This window comes from Aegilops tauschii, chromosome 5 (genome assembly GCF_002575655.3).
Source record: "Aegilops tauschii subsp. strangulata cultivar AL8/78 chromosome 5, Aet v6.0, whole genome shotgun sequence".
Lineage (NCBI taxonomy): Eukaryota > Viridiplantae > Streptophyta > Magnoliopsida > Poales > Poaceae > Aegilops > Aegilops tauschii.
In genome coordinates, this window is record NC_053039.3 from 6,295,488 (window position 1) to 6,312,705 (window position 17,218).

Consider the following 17,218-nt stretch of genomic DNA (forward strand, 5'->3'; position numbering starts at 1 on the left):
TCTCGCCGTGGACGCCGACACTGACATGAAAGATCCCCGATGATCACGGATGACAGCACCACAAGACCCTGCATAATCGCCTTCAATGAATGAAGCATCGACATTAAGGACAAGTTGTCCTGCTAGGAACATCGGCCACCTGTTGGGAACGTTTTCTTTCATGCTCGTTTCTAATGTTTTTGTTTGGGGTTTTAATTAGTATTATTCCTTTCATCCCATAATATAAGAGCATTTTTGACACTACACTCCATTCCATAATATAAGAGCGTTTTTGACACGACACTAGTGTCAAAAACGGTCTTATATTATGGGACGGGGAGAGTAGTTTTTTTAGACACACAGCAAATTAAACTTATTTTTAAAGTAACATTTCTAGATGTGAACATTTTCTTAGATCATTATTAGGAAAACACGAACATTTTCTGAAAAAAAACGAGAATATTTTTTGAATCTTCTGTGAGTTTGTTTTGGCCCGCGCTTGTACCTAAAACACTTCCGCCCGGGCCGCGTTTTCTTTGGGCCCACAATCGGGACGGGGACGCCACACAGTGCCTCGTCTTCTTGCCTGGATCGATCCATCTCAACGCCGGCCGCCGCTAAAAAAAATAAATTTCCATCTCAACGCCGGCTGGACGCCGGAGTGTCCTTCCGTCTCCTCCTCCCTTGCATTGTCCTCGCGCCACCCCACCCCAACTCACCCGTCCCCGCGCGTCACTTCGGAGTCAGTGTGCAATGGAGGTGGCGACAGCCGGGGGCACCACGCCGCGCTCCTCCGCCTCGCTTCCGGCTCTCTCGCCGGTGGCCGCACTCCACGCCGCCGCGCTCCCCCTAGGCACGGTCCTCGAACCCTCTCTCATCAACGCATGCTCCGCCAGGGGCGACCCGGATTCTTCCCGCAGCGTGTTCGACAAATTGCCCGGCCGGGAGCAGACTGTCTCCGCACTTCCCGCGCCCGCAGGTTCTCGGCCTGTTCCGTGGCGGGGAAGGGGAGATGGATGACAAGGCCGCGTGCGCGAGGGCCGGGATGGTGGGCGAATGGATGCAAGTGTTCGCAAGGAAGGGTGAGGAGGCCGTCGCTGCAGCGCTATACATGTATGGTGGAGATGCTGGGAAGCGCCTGGGAGGTGGAGCCCGGAGGTCGACGAGACCGAGTGCGGATGGAGGCGCGACTGGTGCTGCTCGCCCCATGCCGGGCGCATGGCCGTCTCGATGTGGCAAGGCATGCATTTTGGCCAAATGATAATGCAGGACAAGATAAGCCAGCCCCCTGGCTGGTGGAGCTCTGAAATTTGTACAACATGATCCTTGGTTTACCTACATGGGTCTGCCCTTCGGCAATCTGATTGTCCGGTTTGTCGTCGCCCCATTACTCTGCTGGTACCTTCTGAAGTTGCTTCCGTGCTGTTTGTCTTGTTTGTCATCGCCCCATTACTCTGTTGACATGGGCAATCTGGTTGTCCGGTTTGTTGTCGCCCCATCAATCCTGTTATAATGTGTGAACTGAATTGAAGCCTTGGTGGAGGCCTGGAGCTCTTCACAGTACAATCGGAATTTGGATTACATCACTGGTAAAGCCCTAGAGCCCTTGGTTTCTTGGTTTTTTTTTCATGTTTAGATTGTTGGCCTATCTTCCAATGAAATGCCAATTACCTCTGAAAATATAACTAGGCATACAGAGGTCTACTTTTTTTACATTTTTCTGGTGAACTCCTATGTATTGATCTAGATCAGTCTATAGTAGCAGTTCTATTATCTCCATATACTTGTGCAGTACAAATCAGTCTATAGTAGCAGTTCTATTATCTCCATATACTTGTGCAGTACAATGTCCTCAACGTTGCAACAATGCATGACCCTTTGTGTCTGTTTAGAAACAGATCCAGTGAATGAGACTGAAATGTCTAGCAGAGGGTACAATTGAACTTATAGTTGACGATATACTGTAGTAGTGTAGTCGCACCCAACTAGTTGGGTGAAATACATTATCAGAGATATTCTTGGTAAACTGGCTTCTGCAACATTCTTTGAGTTGAGAGATATTTTATTTTACCACATGTTCATATACTGAAAGACTACAGTGTAACAATAACTGTTCTGTCCAGCTAGGAAAATTTGCACCCCTTCTCGTAGTCCACTGAATTAATAGATGTTCAAGTACATATATACTACCCTCATCATGCTGCCAAGCAACTAGTTCCCTATTTGGGACCAGGCCTGCTTGGCAATCGCTAGAAATAGACAGAACAAAAATGGACTAGGGAATCCATGGCCACTCTTGTCTATAATTAATGAAATAGTAGATAAGTTGGTTTGTGCCTTAGATCAGTGGAGGTTGTGCCCTAGACCATAGCAGGAACTCTAAAGGCTTCAGCGTCTAAAGTATTGCAGTTAGGATTTAAAGAGTTACCTACAAATTCCTTCTAAGATATTAAGCTCCAATTCCACGTGGGCTTATTAATTTCTTGCCAGCAGCTTACATTTTCCTTTCATGTCTTTAAGCTTTCCATTAGAGCTGAGATGGCCCCGGTGACTCTTGAGTTGCAGCAACCGCTTCAAAATTCCAGGTTTTCTTTGTCCTGCTTCTCATGAGTACTGAGAACATGTGATTATCAACTTATCATTATAAAATTACTTTTCTTAGTTTCAATGATGGCGTGTCAGTAAATTTAGAACAATCTTAATTACTTGTTGCCCTGATCTGTTGAAAGACAAGCATGCTGTGTTTTCCATGGTTTACTGATGGTTGCCATGGTCTGAAATGAAAATGTAACCAAACTTGCGAGTCCGAGTTTGAGATCCCTGGACTATGTCCAACTGTTCTCTGTTATACCTTGCTCCAATCATTTGCTACTACAGATTCATGCTGGATGTGAATCGCAAGCTAAACATGCTCTTCTTGTATAAATTTGTCTTACGGTTGTTCTGTTTCTCATCTCACGCAGAAGGCAATGCTTTGACAAAACATGTTTCATGATGCAGTTCGGCATGGATTGCGGTTTAGATGGCCCTGATGGAGCGAATTCCGAGTTAGCCAAACCGGGAAAGGAAAGCAATGGCGGTGCACCTGTATACAGATGGAAGTTCCATCTCGAACAGTGAAGTGAAATGTCCGGTGTATCCTCGACGAGGGTTGCGGCTTGGATTTCGTCCCTGCTACGCCATTGTGGGTGCTGTATGATTTGTTGGTGATTTCATGGTTTAGTTTTGTGCTCGAAAGGTGTTGGGAACTGTTGAACTACGTGTGCATGCATGCAATGTTTGTGGTGTAATAACAGTCACGTCCTATTCGTTATATGGCTGTGCATGCACCTGCGAGTGCCTCTATTCCATATATATGTAACAACCTCCACATGGAATACAATCAGTGATTGACATGGGGCTAGCTGGTTGCCTTTCAACTAGAACTCAAGCTCAACTGCCTATTGTTGAATTATTATTTTGTCAATGGTCGAGAGTTGTCATCAAAGCATGAACAAGCCTGGCATGCACTCTTTTCTTCTTCAGGGACAACTTTACCTGAACTGAGAGATTTATATAAATCATTAGTTTTTTAGGCAAGTTAAATAGCAGTGCAAGAATTTCATGTACCAAGTTTGTCAACTAGAGAAGATAACGATAAATTAATTAATGTTGCCTAGCTGCTAAGCTTGCTATGCCCTACTCGTACTCCCTGCGAAGAGTCCACGGTGGTTCGTTGCACTCTCCCGCAGCCTCTGGTACCACTTGTAGAAATGGCGGGATGCAACAAAGTAGGAGTGGGTGCCCCCAAACCCGCCACGAAGCATCCCGATGACCATGCCGTGGGCGTGAAGAAGAGGCGCGCCAGACATCCCGGCCTGGTTGTCAATGTAGGCCTCAAGGAGGGTCATCCTGTAGCCCATCTCTTTAGCGCTCATGATGTCGATGTCCCGGGGAGAGCTGCTCAACCCCGTCACCTTGTTCCATGACACCATCATTCACCGGCTCGCGTGTCTTGGTATGCTCCGAGCCACCTGGAGGATCGGGTGAGGTCTGGTGTAGACGCCGTCGCTGTCGTGGAAGTTCTCGAGGGACTCGACCTCAACAGGGAGCAGAAGCATGTCCGGGGAAGAGTCCCATGCCGTTATGTTTGCATTCACGTACTTCCTTGCCTCTTCGGCCTGGCCGGCGAGCCAGCGAGCTTCCTCGTGGTGGTAACAGACGAGAGAGGCGCTAAACAAGCACACTTTATCCGGATCAGACCTGTTGTATATATTCTGGAGGTCGTGAGCAGTCATGATGACACGCCGTCCATCGGCCATGGAATCGTGAACGAAGCCAAGGCAGGTGCATGGGTTATATGCAGCTTCCTTCTCTTCCTTTTGTCTTCGATGGTTTGTACTCGATCGGCCAGCTCCTGGATCCTTTTGAACCTGTGGGGCTTGGGGGCCAACTTGACGTAAAAGAACGAATCCTTGGCTGTGTTAAACATATCCGTCCAATCCACCACCTGTTGAACGTTGAGGCATCCAATCTTTACTGCAGTGCAGGGACAGATTGGCTTCAAGAGGGGAGGGTTGGCGGCGGCGCAGGCCCGTGCGACGGTGCCGGATGTTGGCGCCTTTCCTGCGATTTTTTTTGTACACAAAAAATTCGCAGGAAACACCCGTGTACGGCCCGACCCGACCCCGACCCCAACCACGAACACGACACATCGGCAGCAGCGGCGCGATTGCAAGAGGGCCGGCGGTTGATTCCCATCGATCGGGGAAAGAAGATGGGTGCGGATGTGGAGAGATCCAGCAACAAAAGGACCATGGCCGCCGATCCGACCAGCCGAGACGATCCCTTGGCCAAGAAGAAGAAGAAGGTGGTGGATCTGGGGAGCGACAGCGACGAGGACTTGCCTGATCCGTCACAGTGGGCGGGGGTTAATCCCGATTCCTTCGGCGATGACTACTTGGCCAAGATGGAAAAGGCCAGACTCGACGAAGAATCAGGTATGAATATGATCCCGCGATTCCCGGCCAACATCCAATTTTTCAGTTTACTAGTAATGGCGCAACTAGCCTTGCGTTGGCGCCCGCTAGCTGCCGGCGGGGTTGCAGGCGTCGCGCCGCGAGCTCTGATGCGGCGTGGCTCCCCGGCGGCCTCTGGGAGCAGATCTGCCGTGGGGAAGGGATGGCTTGTGGCGGGAGGCGGGCTGGTGGTGCGTCGTGTTGAGTTCGGGGGTCGCGACGAGGGCGCCGGTGCGGCTGGGTGTCGGGCCAGTGCGCTGGGAAAGGTGGCGCTTTGCCTCTTCTCGGCTGCTGGCGGTCTTTGCGCTGGTGTCCTGGATCCGGCGGGCGTGGTGGATTGGATGGCTGCTGGTGGTTCCTGGCGGTTGGTGGTTCGGCTCTGTGTGCGAGGTGGTGGAGGCAGCTGTGCGGCGTGATGTGTCGCCTCCCCTCGGGGTGCCCGGCCTGATTGAGCAGCTCTGCAACTTTGGGTTTAGGAACTTGGGCTGGGAAAAATCCCTACTTCGTGACGCCGAGGCTAGCATGGCGCCGTCCCCTACCTGGAGGCATTGCTTTGGCCCGGATCCGACTCCCTCCCTCGTGCTCAAGGGAAACCCTTGGTTCGGCTTTCGGACCAGGCGGCGGCGGCCTGGCATGGTGTCGTTCCCTCCTTGGAGGCGCCGTCTTGTTGCTCGAGGAGTCCTGGTGGCACAGCTCTTATCGGTGTCGGCTACTACTTTGGGCATGGGCCTCCGAGGCGCAGTGTACACCATCGCCGGAGCTCTCTCGATGATGACTCCTCTAGGTTTGCCCAGGCCCTGCTGTCTACTTGCTGACTTCCTCTTGGCGCAGTGGGTGGGGTAGTCTTGGTCTTGTTGTAGAGGTCTCCGACGTCGATCATGACATGCCTGGGTTGCTCTGTGGCTCGTCTTATCGCCATTGGCATGAGGTTGGCCTAGGTGGAGCATGTACCGTAGTTCGTGTGATGGGTGTGTTTGGTGGATGTGGATTCTAATCCTTGTGATTGGCATTGTAATGGCCGAAAGGCGTTATATCCGGCTTCTTTGCCGCTTCTTCTTCAATATATGATACATATGCTTATGCGCATTGTAGAAAAAAGTAATAACGCAACTGTTCTACTTCTGCCTGTAGCTCCCCGCCCTGTGAAAATTGCCACGCTCGACTACTACAAACCTGCCACCAGGTTTCACACCATCGAGCTTTTCCCCGTCCGTCGATCCGGAAGCAAGGCCGTGCTCCTCGCTGCGAAATTTCTTCTAGGGATTCCATCCTCTCTCGGTACTTTTATATGTATCCTTGTGCCCTCTATGATTTGGATTAGTTGATCCGTCGTCTCGCAACTTAACATATATATTGTGTTTGAATCACACAGATGGTGAACCGCTCAGACGGTGCTCTGGCTTCTGGGTCGATTGGGTTGAGGAGAAGAAAACTGGCCTTGTTTTGACAACTGCGCGGCTGATTCGCACAAAGGATGCTCCTTACAGTGTCTGGTCAGGCGGTGAAGAGTATGCTACAGATGCTGATGTGAGTCAATGTGCTTCTTCTATTAATTTCTGTATATGCATGTACTATCTTTTACAGCTGGTTCCATCTCAAATAAATAAAATAATCTTGGTGTATTGCAATTCACATATTTTTTCTATGTGCTATTGGCCTTTTCTAATAACAAAATGGAAACAAAACACGCCTTCGCTTACCATTCAAAAATCGTATATAATCTGTTCTGCAACTTTGTTTAGGTCACTGTTCATTTGCTAAATGGCACCAGTGCAAAGGGCCAGCTGGTCTATCTCCAGCCCCACTACGATCTCGCTTTCCTGAGCGTTCAGGTGGATCAACCAATCAACTTACCATCTTTGAATGAAAAAGATGTAGAATTTGCTCAAGAGGTTTTTCGGCTCGGAAGAGACAATTCCTTAAATCTAAGGATAACATATGCCAGGGCAGAATATTTGAATCCAACCATGTTTGAGCGGCACCACAATGTATACTTCCGTTCTCCAGATGGCCATGGTGATGATAATGAGGTGATATATCTTATCATTAGATAGAATTATATACATTTGGTACAGTTTTGAGTTTTGTGTGATGTCATCTTTATGTTCTATATTGCAATCTATTGTTATAACATTTTTTTTGTTCTTGCAAACTTTCATATATGTTGCCAATATGAATTGTTGCAGTTTGACTATGGGGGGCCAGTTATTGACCTGTGTGGTGAAGTTGTCGGAATGGTCAACGACCCTAAGAGATTTGGGTCTTTTGTACCTTCTTCCATTTTGCTCAATTGTTTGGATTCATGGAAGAAATATCAGTACGTTTTTTCTCTCAGTGCTGTGATAGTATTAGACTAATGTGGTGTCTCCTAATTGTTCTTTTTACCTATTTTAGGAGTCATTATTTTTAGTAGTATCTATTTTCTCACTTTTATGAAATTTAATTACCATAAGTTGTGTAAAGATTCTCAAAGAATATATATGTGTGTGTGTATACATATATATACTCATTTGTAAGAAAATCAAGAACTAGATCTTTGATGGGGCCTAGATAGGAAGAAACAAGTAGAACGGCGCTGAGAGTGCAAAATGTGTTACTTTTACGTAATATCAAATCCCCTCTATGAGTTTTTGTCAACTACTATGAACGATTCATCCCTGTTGGGCCTTTCTGAACTCTATTTGAATCAAAATATTTGATTATTGTTGATTTTTTTAACACGTTAGATGGAAGCCTGGTTCCACCAAAGATATGTTAAATGATTATCTGATTTGACGTAGGCACATCGCCCGGCCTCATCTTGGAATGATGTTTAAGGACATCAAACTTCTAGAACCTGCTCATGTTGACATGTTATGGCGTAAGTTTAACATTGATGATGGTCTTATTGTTCAAGAGGTAGGTAATGACTTCCTGAAAGTGCCCAATTTCTCATCTGTGTAAAGTTAATTATTGACGTTTGAACCTTAGGTGTCGGGAGGATCTCCTGCTGAGAAATTTGGAATCCAAGAAGGTGATATTATTGAATCTTTCAGTGGAAAGCCTGTTTCTTCCACAATTGAGGTGAGTGAATTAGAGAGTTGTTAGGTAAACGAACTGAAAATAAATTTCATTTGTGTGATATTTAGTAGCTTCACGGTCTTGACTAGAATGTTTTCGTTTCCTGCAATTATCAGCTGGAAAATACACTGATGAGCATATACAAGGGAACCTTAGATGCTGAAGTTCGTATTTCTGTAAGTTCATTTGTATATATGAGGGCGGTTTGCTTGATCCCGGCCATCCATTTATTTGTACCGAAGTATTATTAGCAAAATGCTAGCTCTAAGAGATGTGTTTGGCTAACTCGATAGGTTGGGGTGTTTCACACACTCAAAGAACAACGGAGCACTGTAGACTTGACTGCAAAATTATCAGAACTTGGAGAGGTTATTACAAGAGGTACACATCTCCTCTTTTAACTTGCCCCATCTACAGATTATTATTTCAAATCCAGACATAATGCTATCGCTAAGTATGCAAGCTCATGTGCATTGTGCAATACACTCTTACATGACACACATGTGATGCCTAAAATATCACACCAAACCATACAGTATTCTGATATTTTGCAAGTTTACTGTTTTGGTAAGTAGGTGGTGTGTAGCAAGTAAGGCCCCGTTCGGAAGCTCACTGGCTTCCCAAACGAGACAGCTTCTCGTGGAGCCAGCGCTAGCTAGCTTCTCCTGGAGCCAACGATCGTTCGGTAGCATTGCTGGAGCAGCTGCTTCTTCATGGGCTGGCAGCCCAGGAAAGGAGGATGAAGCCCATTCGGGTTGGTAGATGGATGGCCCAGTTCAGTGGTAAAGGCAGGCTGTAGCGACAGAAAACGTTTCGTGAGGCACTTCGGAAGGGCACTCTCGTGTAATTTCTAGCAACTTCCACTTCTCGCTTTAGCGAAGCTACGCTTCTGCTGCTCCGAAAAATTGCACTGCGGGGTTCACGTTCTCCAGGAGCTGGCTTCTCGAAGCTAACTCGTTCGGGGTGGCTTCTCTTGGCTCCTTCGGGAAGCTGGCTCGTGGAGAGCTTCCGAACGGAGCCTAAGTTGTAGAGAACAGACTTCATCCATGTTTTTTTTACCAAAGTGTCTGGGTTTGTGGTGCAAGAGATGCATGTCTGGGTTTGTGGTGCTAACTTTGAGTTGTGTGACATTTTGCAAAGAATGTGGATTAAATATTGTTTGCATGCTTGCTCTCAGTTTTCTTTTTGGATATAGATACAAAACATTCGCCTTGAGATAGGTGTTTTGCAAGCAAAAGTAGGCTTGGTTATTTGATACTCATGTTATGTTGTTATTTGTTACAGGTCCTACAGACTCTTGAACTGGCTGCCAGGTCGAGGAGGGATGTTTCTATAGTGTGGCCACATGTAGTACTATAGATATATTAGAAATAACATCTTTATCTGTAATTTAGTGCCTAGGTCCTCCAAAGTAGCAGCTCCTTGTGGGATTTCCTATACTGCAATTGAAACCCCTCTTAGTGCCCGAGGAAGCGTTGTTTGTTGCCTTATCTCATTTGGTGGTCAACAAGGCCAAGTATCTTGGCTCTGCACATATGGCTATGCATGAGGAGCACCAAGTATCTTGGGTCATGAACTTTGTGAAAAAGCACTACTAATTTTTAACTGTTGCTGGTTTGTGGAAATTCTTTTCTACGGTGATCTGACTGTAAACACATGTATATTTTTCTGCTGTTATACTTGGATGAAATTTCTAAGTTGCAAGTGTAAGGTGGCCTCTCCACTATTAAACCACGTGTCACAATCCTAGCAAGTGTAAGGTCTCTTATCTCTTTGTGTCATGACTTCTAGTCATTTGGCATGGAATTTGAGGTGTTCCCTGTTGATTTTGGAACATGGGCAATTCTGATGTTATGTCCTGAAGCTTTCTATCCTTACCAGTTGCTGATAACAACTGATAATGTGCAATGACTCAGCCTGATTCCATTTTCTCTTAGACTGAAAGAATGAATTTTTTTGTTGCTATTTTTTTTTGGCATACACGGACTCTGTTTTGCAGCTATGTGCGCTAACTGTGATGTGAAGTTGCTCCCTTTTTTGCTGCATTTCTTATTAGACGGCTTCACGCATAAATTTCTAGATTAACATGTATTTTACATTGGCATTACAAATAAATAAATAGCCAGACTAATTCCGCGAGAAACTGTACATAACCATGGCGACGGTGTGGAAGTGGAACAAAGTGAGTCGGGAACCAAAATCATAGATCAAATCACAAAGGGGTTGTTTTCTATCAAATGTTTGGTTTTTTTCCCTCGCCCACAATGGCGTCTAGGATTTACTAGTGAATCTGAGTTCTGGGGAATTCCTCCTGCCTCGCATGGCGTGAGTTTATAAATAAAACCACGCGGCAGTATCAAGCATAGGCATATACTTCCTCCGTTTCTAAATATAAGTCTTTTTAGTCATAACAACACACATGGCACGCATGCCAGCAACCTATGCACTAAAAGGGACAGCAAGAAGACTCCAGGGAAGCATCCGCTAGAGGAAGGGACTCTCTCCCGGCTGATGAGATCCGAACGCTGTGGCCTTCATGCAAGAGATCAGGAGCTCCGTCGCCTCAATGTCAACATCTTTAACTAGCGGCTTCCATTGCTGTAAAAGTTTAAGCAATTTATAAATGCAATCAGCATGCTTTTTAGGGAAGCAAAAGATCCTACCCATTTGACCAGACAAAGACTTAGCCAAATCAGAGCAGTAGTGACCGTAGGAGCCCCTTTTGGTCGTTGTTGTGTCCAGAAAGAAAAACTATTTGGGTGAAGTTATCGAAGAGTAGGAATTATTTTTAGTTCTTTCCCCACCCGGCCTCCCTTTGGTAAGGAACTGTGATGTAAGTATTTCCATCTATTCCTTACCCCTTACAAAAGTTTTAGGTTCACGTGAGTTTTGGAATCACTATGATATCGATTGCTGGCGAGAAATCTGGTCTTGGTGCCTCCCGATCGTGGGATGTGTCCCGGGGAGTTGATTTCCAAGGGATTCTTGCCACAGTTGTATATTTCAGTTCCATTTACTTGAGGATGCTGATTTTCAAAATCATTTCAACACTATTTGTGGTGGAAATCAGCTGAGAATGATCCCTAGTACTAGGTAGACAACACACATGGTACTTCCATTCTAGTATCATTGTTTTTTTCAAAAGTTTGACATAGACGAGTTTGCGAAGTTTTGGTTATGTGTTGATGGGGGTTATATACAATGGAGCTATAGTGTGATATTAGGTTGCTTTTATTTATGTAATTTTGCTCCTTGTATCTATTGTGCTAGATTGCATAACAAAATTTTTGGGATCTCATAGGTGGGAGTTCAAGTAGTACACCTAGGTGAAGGAAATATGCCCTAGAGGCAATAATAAAGTTGTTATTTATATTTCCTTATATCATGATAAATGTTTATTATTCATGCTAGAATTGTATTAACCGGAAACTTAGTACATGTGTGAATACATAGACAAACAGAGTGTTATTAGTATGCCTCTACTTGACTAGCTCGTTGAATCAAAGATGGTTAAGTTTCCTAGCCATAGACATGAGTGGTCATTTAATTAACGGGATCACATCATTAGAGAATGATGTGATTGACTTGACCCATCCGTTAGCTTAGCGTTGATATTTGCTTTCTTCATGACTTATACATGTTCCTATGACTATGAGATTATGCAACTCCCGAATATCGGAGGAACACTTTGCGTGCTATCAAAAGTAACTGGGTGATTATAAAGATGCTCTACAGGTGTCTCCGATGGTGTTTGTTGAGTTGGCATAGATCGAGATTAGGATTTGTCACTCCGATTGTCGGAGAGGTATCTCTGGGCCCTCCCGGTAATGCACATCACTATAAGCCCTACAAGCAATGCGACTAATGAGTTAGTTGCGGGATGATGCATTACGGAACGAGTAAAGAGACTTGCCAGTAACGAGATTGAACTAGGTATTGAGATACCGACGATCGAATCTCGGGCAAGTAACATACCGATAACAAAGGGAACAACGTATGTTGTTATGCGGTTTGACCGATAAAGATCTTCATAGAATATGCAGGAACCAATATGAGCATCCAGGTTCCGCTATTGGTTATTGACTGGAGATGAGTCTCGGTCATGTCTACATAGTTCTCGAACTCATAGGGTCCGCACACTTAACGTTCGGTGACGATCGGTATTATGAGTTTATGTGTTTTGATGTACCGAAGGTTGTTCGGAGTCCCGGATGTGATCACGGACATGACGAGGAGTCTCGAAATGGTCGAGACATAAAGATCGATATATTGGATGGCTATGTTTGGACATCAGAATGGTTTCGGGTGAGTTCGGGCATTTACCGGAGTACCGGGAGGTTACCGGAACCCCCGGGGAGTATATGGGCCTTATTGGGCCTTAGTGGGAGAGAGGAGGAGGCGGCCAAGGTGGAGGCGCCCCCCCAAGCCCAATCCGAATTGGGGTGGGGGGCCGGCCCCCCTTTCCTTCTCCCTCTTTCCTCCTTCCTTCCTCTCCTACTCCAACTAGGGAAGGGGGGAATCCTACTCCCGGTGGGAGCAGGACTCCCCCTTGGGCGCGCCATAGAGAGGGCCGGCCCTCCCCTCCTCCACTCCTTTATATACGGGGGAAGGGGGCACCCCATAGACACACAAGTTGATTGTTTAGCCGTGTGCGGTGCCCCCTCCACAGATTTCCACCTCGGTCATATCGTTGTAGTGCTTAGGCGAAGCCCTGCGTCGGTAACTTCATCATCACCGTCATCACGCCGTCGTGCTGACAAAGCTCTCCCTCGACCTCAGCTGGATCTAGAGTTTGTGGGACGTGACCGAGCTGAACGTGTGCAGATCGCGAAGGTGCCGTACTTTCAGTACAAGGATCGGTCGGATCGTGAAGACGTACGACTACATCAACCGCGTTGTCATAACGCTTCCGCTTTCGGTCTATGAGGATACGTGGACAACACTCTCCCCTCTCGTTGCTATGCATCACCTAGATGGATCTTGCGTGTGCGTAGGTTTTTTTTGAAATTACTGTGTTCCCCAACAGTGGTATCAGAGCCAGGTCTATGCGTAGATGTTATATGCACGAATAGAACATAAAGAGTTGTGGGCGATAATAGTCATACTGCTTACCAGCATGTCATACTTTGATTCGGCGGTATTGTTGGATGAAGCGGCCTGGACCGACATTACGTGAACGCTTACGCGAGACTTGTTCTACCGACGTGCTTTGCACACAGGTGGCTGGCGGGTGTCAGTTTCTCCAACTTTAGTTGAATCGAGTGTGACTACGCCCAGTCCTTGTTGAAGGTTAAAACAACACACTTGACGAAAAATAGTTGTGGTTTTGATGCGTAGGTAAGAACAGTTCTTGCTCAGCCCGTAGCAGCCACGTAAAACTTGCAACAACAAAGTAGATGACGTCTATCTTGTTTTTGCAGGGCATGTTGTGATGTGATATGGTCAAGACATGATGCTAAATTTTATTGTATGAGATGATCATGTTTTGTAACAGAGTTATCGGCAACTGGCAGGAGCCATATGGTTGTCGCTTTATTGTATGCAATGCAATCGCCCTGTAATTGTTTTTACTTTATCACTAAGCGGTAGCAATAGTCATAGAAACAATAGTTGGCGAGACGACAACGATGCTACGATGGAGATCAAGGTGTCGCGCCGGTGACGATGGTGATCATGACGGTGCTTTGGAGATGGAGATCAAAGGCACAAGATGATGATGGCCATATCATATCACTTATATTGATTGCATGTGATGTTTATCCTTTATGCATCTTATTTTGCTTAGTTCGGCGGTAGCATTATAAGATGATCTCTCACTAAATTTCAAGGTACAAGTGTTCTCCCTTAGTATGCACCGTTGCGAAAGTTCGTCGTGCCGAGACACCACGTGATGATCGGGTGTGATAAGCTCTACGTTCACATACGACGGGTGCAAGCCAGTTTTGCACACGCAGAATACTCGGGTTAAACTTGACGAGCCTAGCATATGCAGATATGGCCTCGGAACACTAAGACCGAAAGGTCGAGTGTGAATCATATAGTAGATATGATCAACATAGTGATGTTCACCATTGAAAACTACTCCATCACACTGAAGGAAATATGCCCTAGAGGCTATAATAAAGTTATTATTTATTTCCTCATATCATGATAAATGTTTATTATTCATGCTAGAATTGTATTAACCGGAAACATAATACATGTGTGAATACATAGACAAACATAGTGTCACTAGTATGCCTCTACTTGACTAGCTCGTTAATCGAAGATGGTTGAGTTTCCTAGCCATGGACATGAGTTGTCATTGATTAACGGGATCACATCATTAGGACAATGATGTGATTGACTTGAGCCATTCCGTTAGCTTAGCACTTGATCGTTTAGTATGTTTCTATTGCTTTCTTCATGACTTATACATGTTCCTATGACTATGAGAATATGCAACTCCCGTTTACCGGAGGAACACTTTGTGTGCTACCAAACGTCACAACATAAATGGGTGATTATAAAGGTGCTCTACAGGTGTCTCCGAAGGTACTTGTTGAGTTGGCGTATATCGAGATTAGGATTTGTCACTCCGATTGTCGGAGAGGTATCTCTGGGCCCACTCGGTAGTACACATCACTATAAGCCTTGCAAGCATTGTAACTAATGAGTTAGTTGCGGGATGATGTATTACAGAACGAGTAAAGAGACTTGCTGGTAACGAGATTCAACTAGGTATTGAGATACCGACGATCAAATTTCGGGCAAATAACATACCGATGACAAAGGGAACAACGTATGTTGTTATGCGGTTTGACCGACAAAGATCTTCGTAGAATATGTAGGAGCCAATATGAGCATCCAGGTTCCGCTATGGGTTGCTGACCGGAGACGTGTCTCAGTCATGTCTACATAGTTCTCGAACCCGTAGGGTCCGCACGCTTAAAGTTTGGTGACGATCGATATTATGAGTTTTGTATTTTGATGTACCGAAGGTAGTTCGGAGTCCCGGATGTGATCACGGACATGACGAGGAGTCTAGAAATGGTCGAGACGTAAAGATCGATATATTGGACGACTATATTCGGACACCGGAATTGTTCCGGGTGATTTCGGAGAAAACCGGAGTGCTGGAGGGTTACCGGAACTCCCCGGGAGAAAGAGAGGGCTGGCCTAGGGCAGGCCGCGCCCTCCTCTGCTACCTCTTGAGCACTGCGTTGGTTTTCCCTTGAAGAGGAAAGGGTGATGCAGTAAAGTAGCGTAAGTATTTCCCTCAGTTTTGAGAACCAAGGTATCAATCCAGTAGGAGGCCACGCTCAAGTCCCTCGCACCTACACAAACAAATAAAAACCTCGTAACCAACGCAATAAAGGGGTTGTCAATCCCTTCACGTTCACTTACAAAAGTGAGATATGATAGATATGATAAGATAATATTTTTGGTATTTTTATAATAAAGATGCACAGTAAAATAAAAGGCAATAAAAGTAGCTAAGTGTTGGAAGATTAATATGATGGAAAATAGACCCGGGGGCCATAGGTTTCACTAGTGGCTTCTCTCAAGAGCATAAGTATTACGGCGGGTGAACAAATTACTGTTGAGCAATTGATAGAATTGAGCATAGTTATGAGAATATCTAGGTATGATAATGTATATAGGCATCACGTCCGCGACAAGTAGACCGACTCCTGCCTGCATCTACTACTATTACTCCACACATCGACCGCTATCCAGCATGCATCTAGAGTATTAAGTTCAAAAGAACAGAGTAACGCTTTAAGTAAGATGACATGATGTAGAGGGATAAACTCATGCAATATGATATAAACCCCATCTTGTTATCCTCGATGGCAACAATACAATACGTGCCTTGCTGCCCTGCTGTCACGGGGAAAGGACACCGCAAGATTGAACCCAAAGCTAAGCACTTCTCCCATTGCAAGAAAGATCAATCTAGTAGGCCAAACCAAACTGATAATTCGAAGAGACTTGCAAAGATAACCAATCATACATAAAAGAATTCAGAGAAGATTCAAATATTGTTCATAGATAAACTTGATCATAAACCCACAATTCATCGGTCTCAACAAACACACCGCAAAAGAAGATTACATCGAATAGATCTCCACGAGAATCGTGGAGAACTTTGTATTGAGATCCAAAGAGAGAGAAGAAGCCATCTAGCTAATAACTATGGACCCGAAGGTCTGAGGTAAACTACTCACACATCATCGGAGTGGCTATGGTGTTGATGTAGAAGCCCTCCGTGATAAATGCCCCTTCGGCAGGATGCCGGAAAAGGCCCCAAGATGGGATCTCACGGGTATAGAAGGTTGCGGCATTCGAATTAGGTTTTCGTGGATGCTTCTGTTGGTTTGGGGGTACGTAAGTATATATAGGAGGAAGAAGTACGTCGGTGGAGCAACGTGGGCCCCACGAGGGTGGAGGGCGCGCCCAGGGGGGTAGGCGCCCCCCCTGCCTCGTGCTCTCCTGGTTGCTTTCTTGACGTAGGGTCCAAGTCCTCTAGATCACGTTCGTTCCGAAAATCACGTTCCCGAAGGTTTCATTCCTTTTGGACTCTGTTTGATATTCTTTTTCTGCGAAACTCTGAAATAGGCAAAAAACAGCAATTTGGGCTGGGCCTCCGGTTAATATGTTAGTCCCAAAAATAATATAAAAGTGTATAATAAAGCCCGTTAAACATCCTAAGCAGAATATAATATAGCATGAAGCAATCAAAAATTATAGATACGTTGGAGACGTATCAAGCATCCCCAAGCTTAATTCCTGCTCGTCCTCGAGTAGGTAAATGATAAAAACAGAATTTTTGATGCGGAATGCTACTTGGCATAATTTCAGTGTAATTCTCTTAATTGTGGTATGAATGTTCAGATCTGAAAGATTCAAGACAAAAGTTTAATATTGACATAAAAATAATAATACTTCAAGCATACTAACTAAGCAATTATGTCTTCTCAAAATAACATGGCCAAAGAAAGTTATCCCTACAAAATCATATAGTCTGGCTATGCTCTATCTTCACCACACAAAGTATTTAAATCATACACAACCCCCATGACAAGCCAAGAAATTGTTTCATACATTTGGTGTTCTCAAACTTTTTCAATCTTCACGCAATACATGAGCGTGAGCCATGGACATAGCACTATATGTGGAATAGAATGGTGGTTGTGGAG

At 45.4% G+C, this 17,218-nt stretch overlaps 1 protein-coding gene and 1 long non-coding RNA gene across 2 annotated transcripts; both read left to right on the forward strand.

The window, feature by feature from the left end:
- Positions 1-515: 515 nt before the first annotated feature.
- Positions 516-3,452, forward strand: LOC120964237 (uncharacterized). Its single transcript, XR_005755889.2, has 3 exons — positions 516-1,568; positions 2,500-2,564; positions 2,980-3,452. It is a non-coding gene; the product is annotated as an uncharacterized lncRNA (long non-coding RNA).
- Positions 3,453-4,524: 1,072 nt separating this feature from the next.
- On the forward strand, positions 4,525-9,804 carry LOC109759244 (uncharacterized). Its single transcript, XM_020318067.4, has 10 exons — positions 4,525-4,958; positions 6,108-6,254; positions 6,349-6,503; positions 6,719-7,006; positions 7,163-7,293; positions 7,757-7,874; positions 7,947-8,039; positions 8,153-8,212; positions 8,330-8,417; positions 9,321-9,804. Exons 1-10 carry the CDS (start codon positions 4,736-4,738, stop codon positions 9,335-9,337), a joined length of 1,320 nt encoding a protein of 439 aa, XP_020173656.1. The 5' UTR covers positions 4,525-4,735; the 3' UTR covers positions 9,338-9,804.
- The last annotated feature ends 7,414 nt before the right edge of the window (positions 9,805-17,218 follow it).

Bases quoted from the DNA above. Each gene is read 5' to 3' on its own strand.
- LOC109759244 (XM_020318067.4), top strand. From the start codon at position 4,736: ATGGGTGCGGATGTGGAGAGATCCAGCAACAAAAGGACCATGGCCGCC. The intron at 7,875-7,946 runs GTAGGTAATGAC...TTTGAACCTTAG, and splicing joins ATGGTCTTATTGTTCAAGAG to GTGTCGGGAGGATCTCCTGC. The intron at 8,040-8,152 runs GTGAGTGAATTA...TGCAATTATCAG, and splicing joins CTGTTTCTTCCACAATTGAG to CTGGAAAATACACTGATGAG.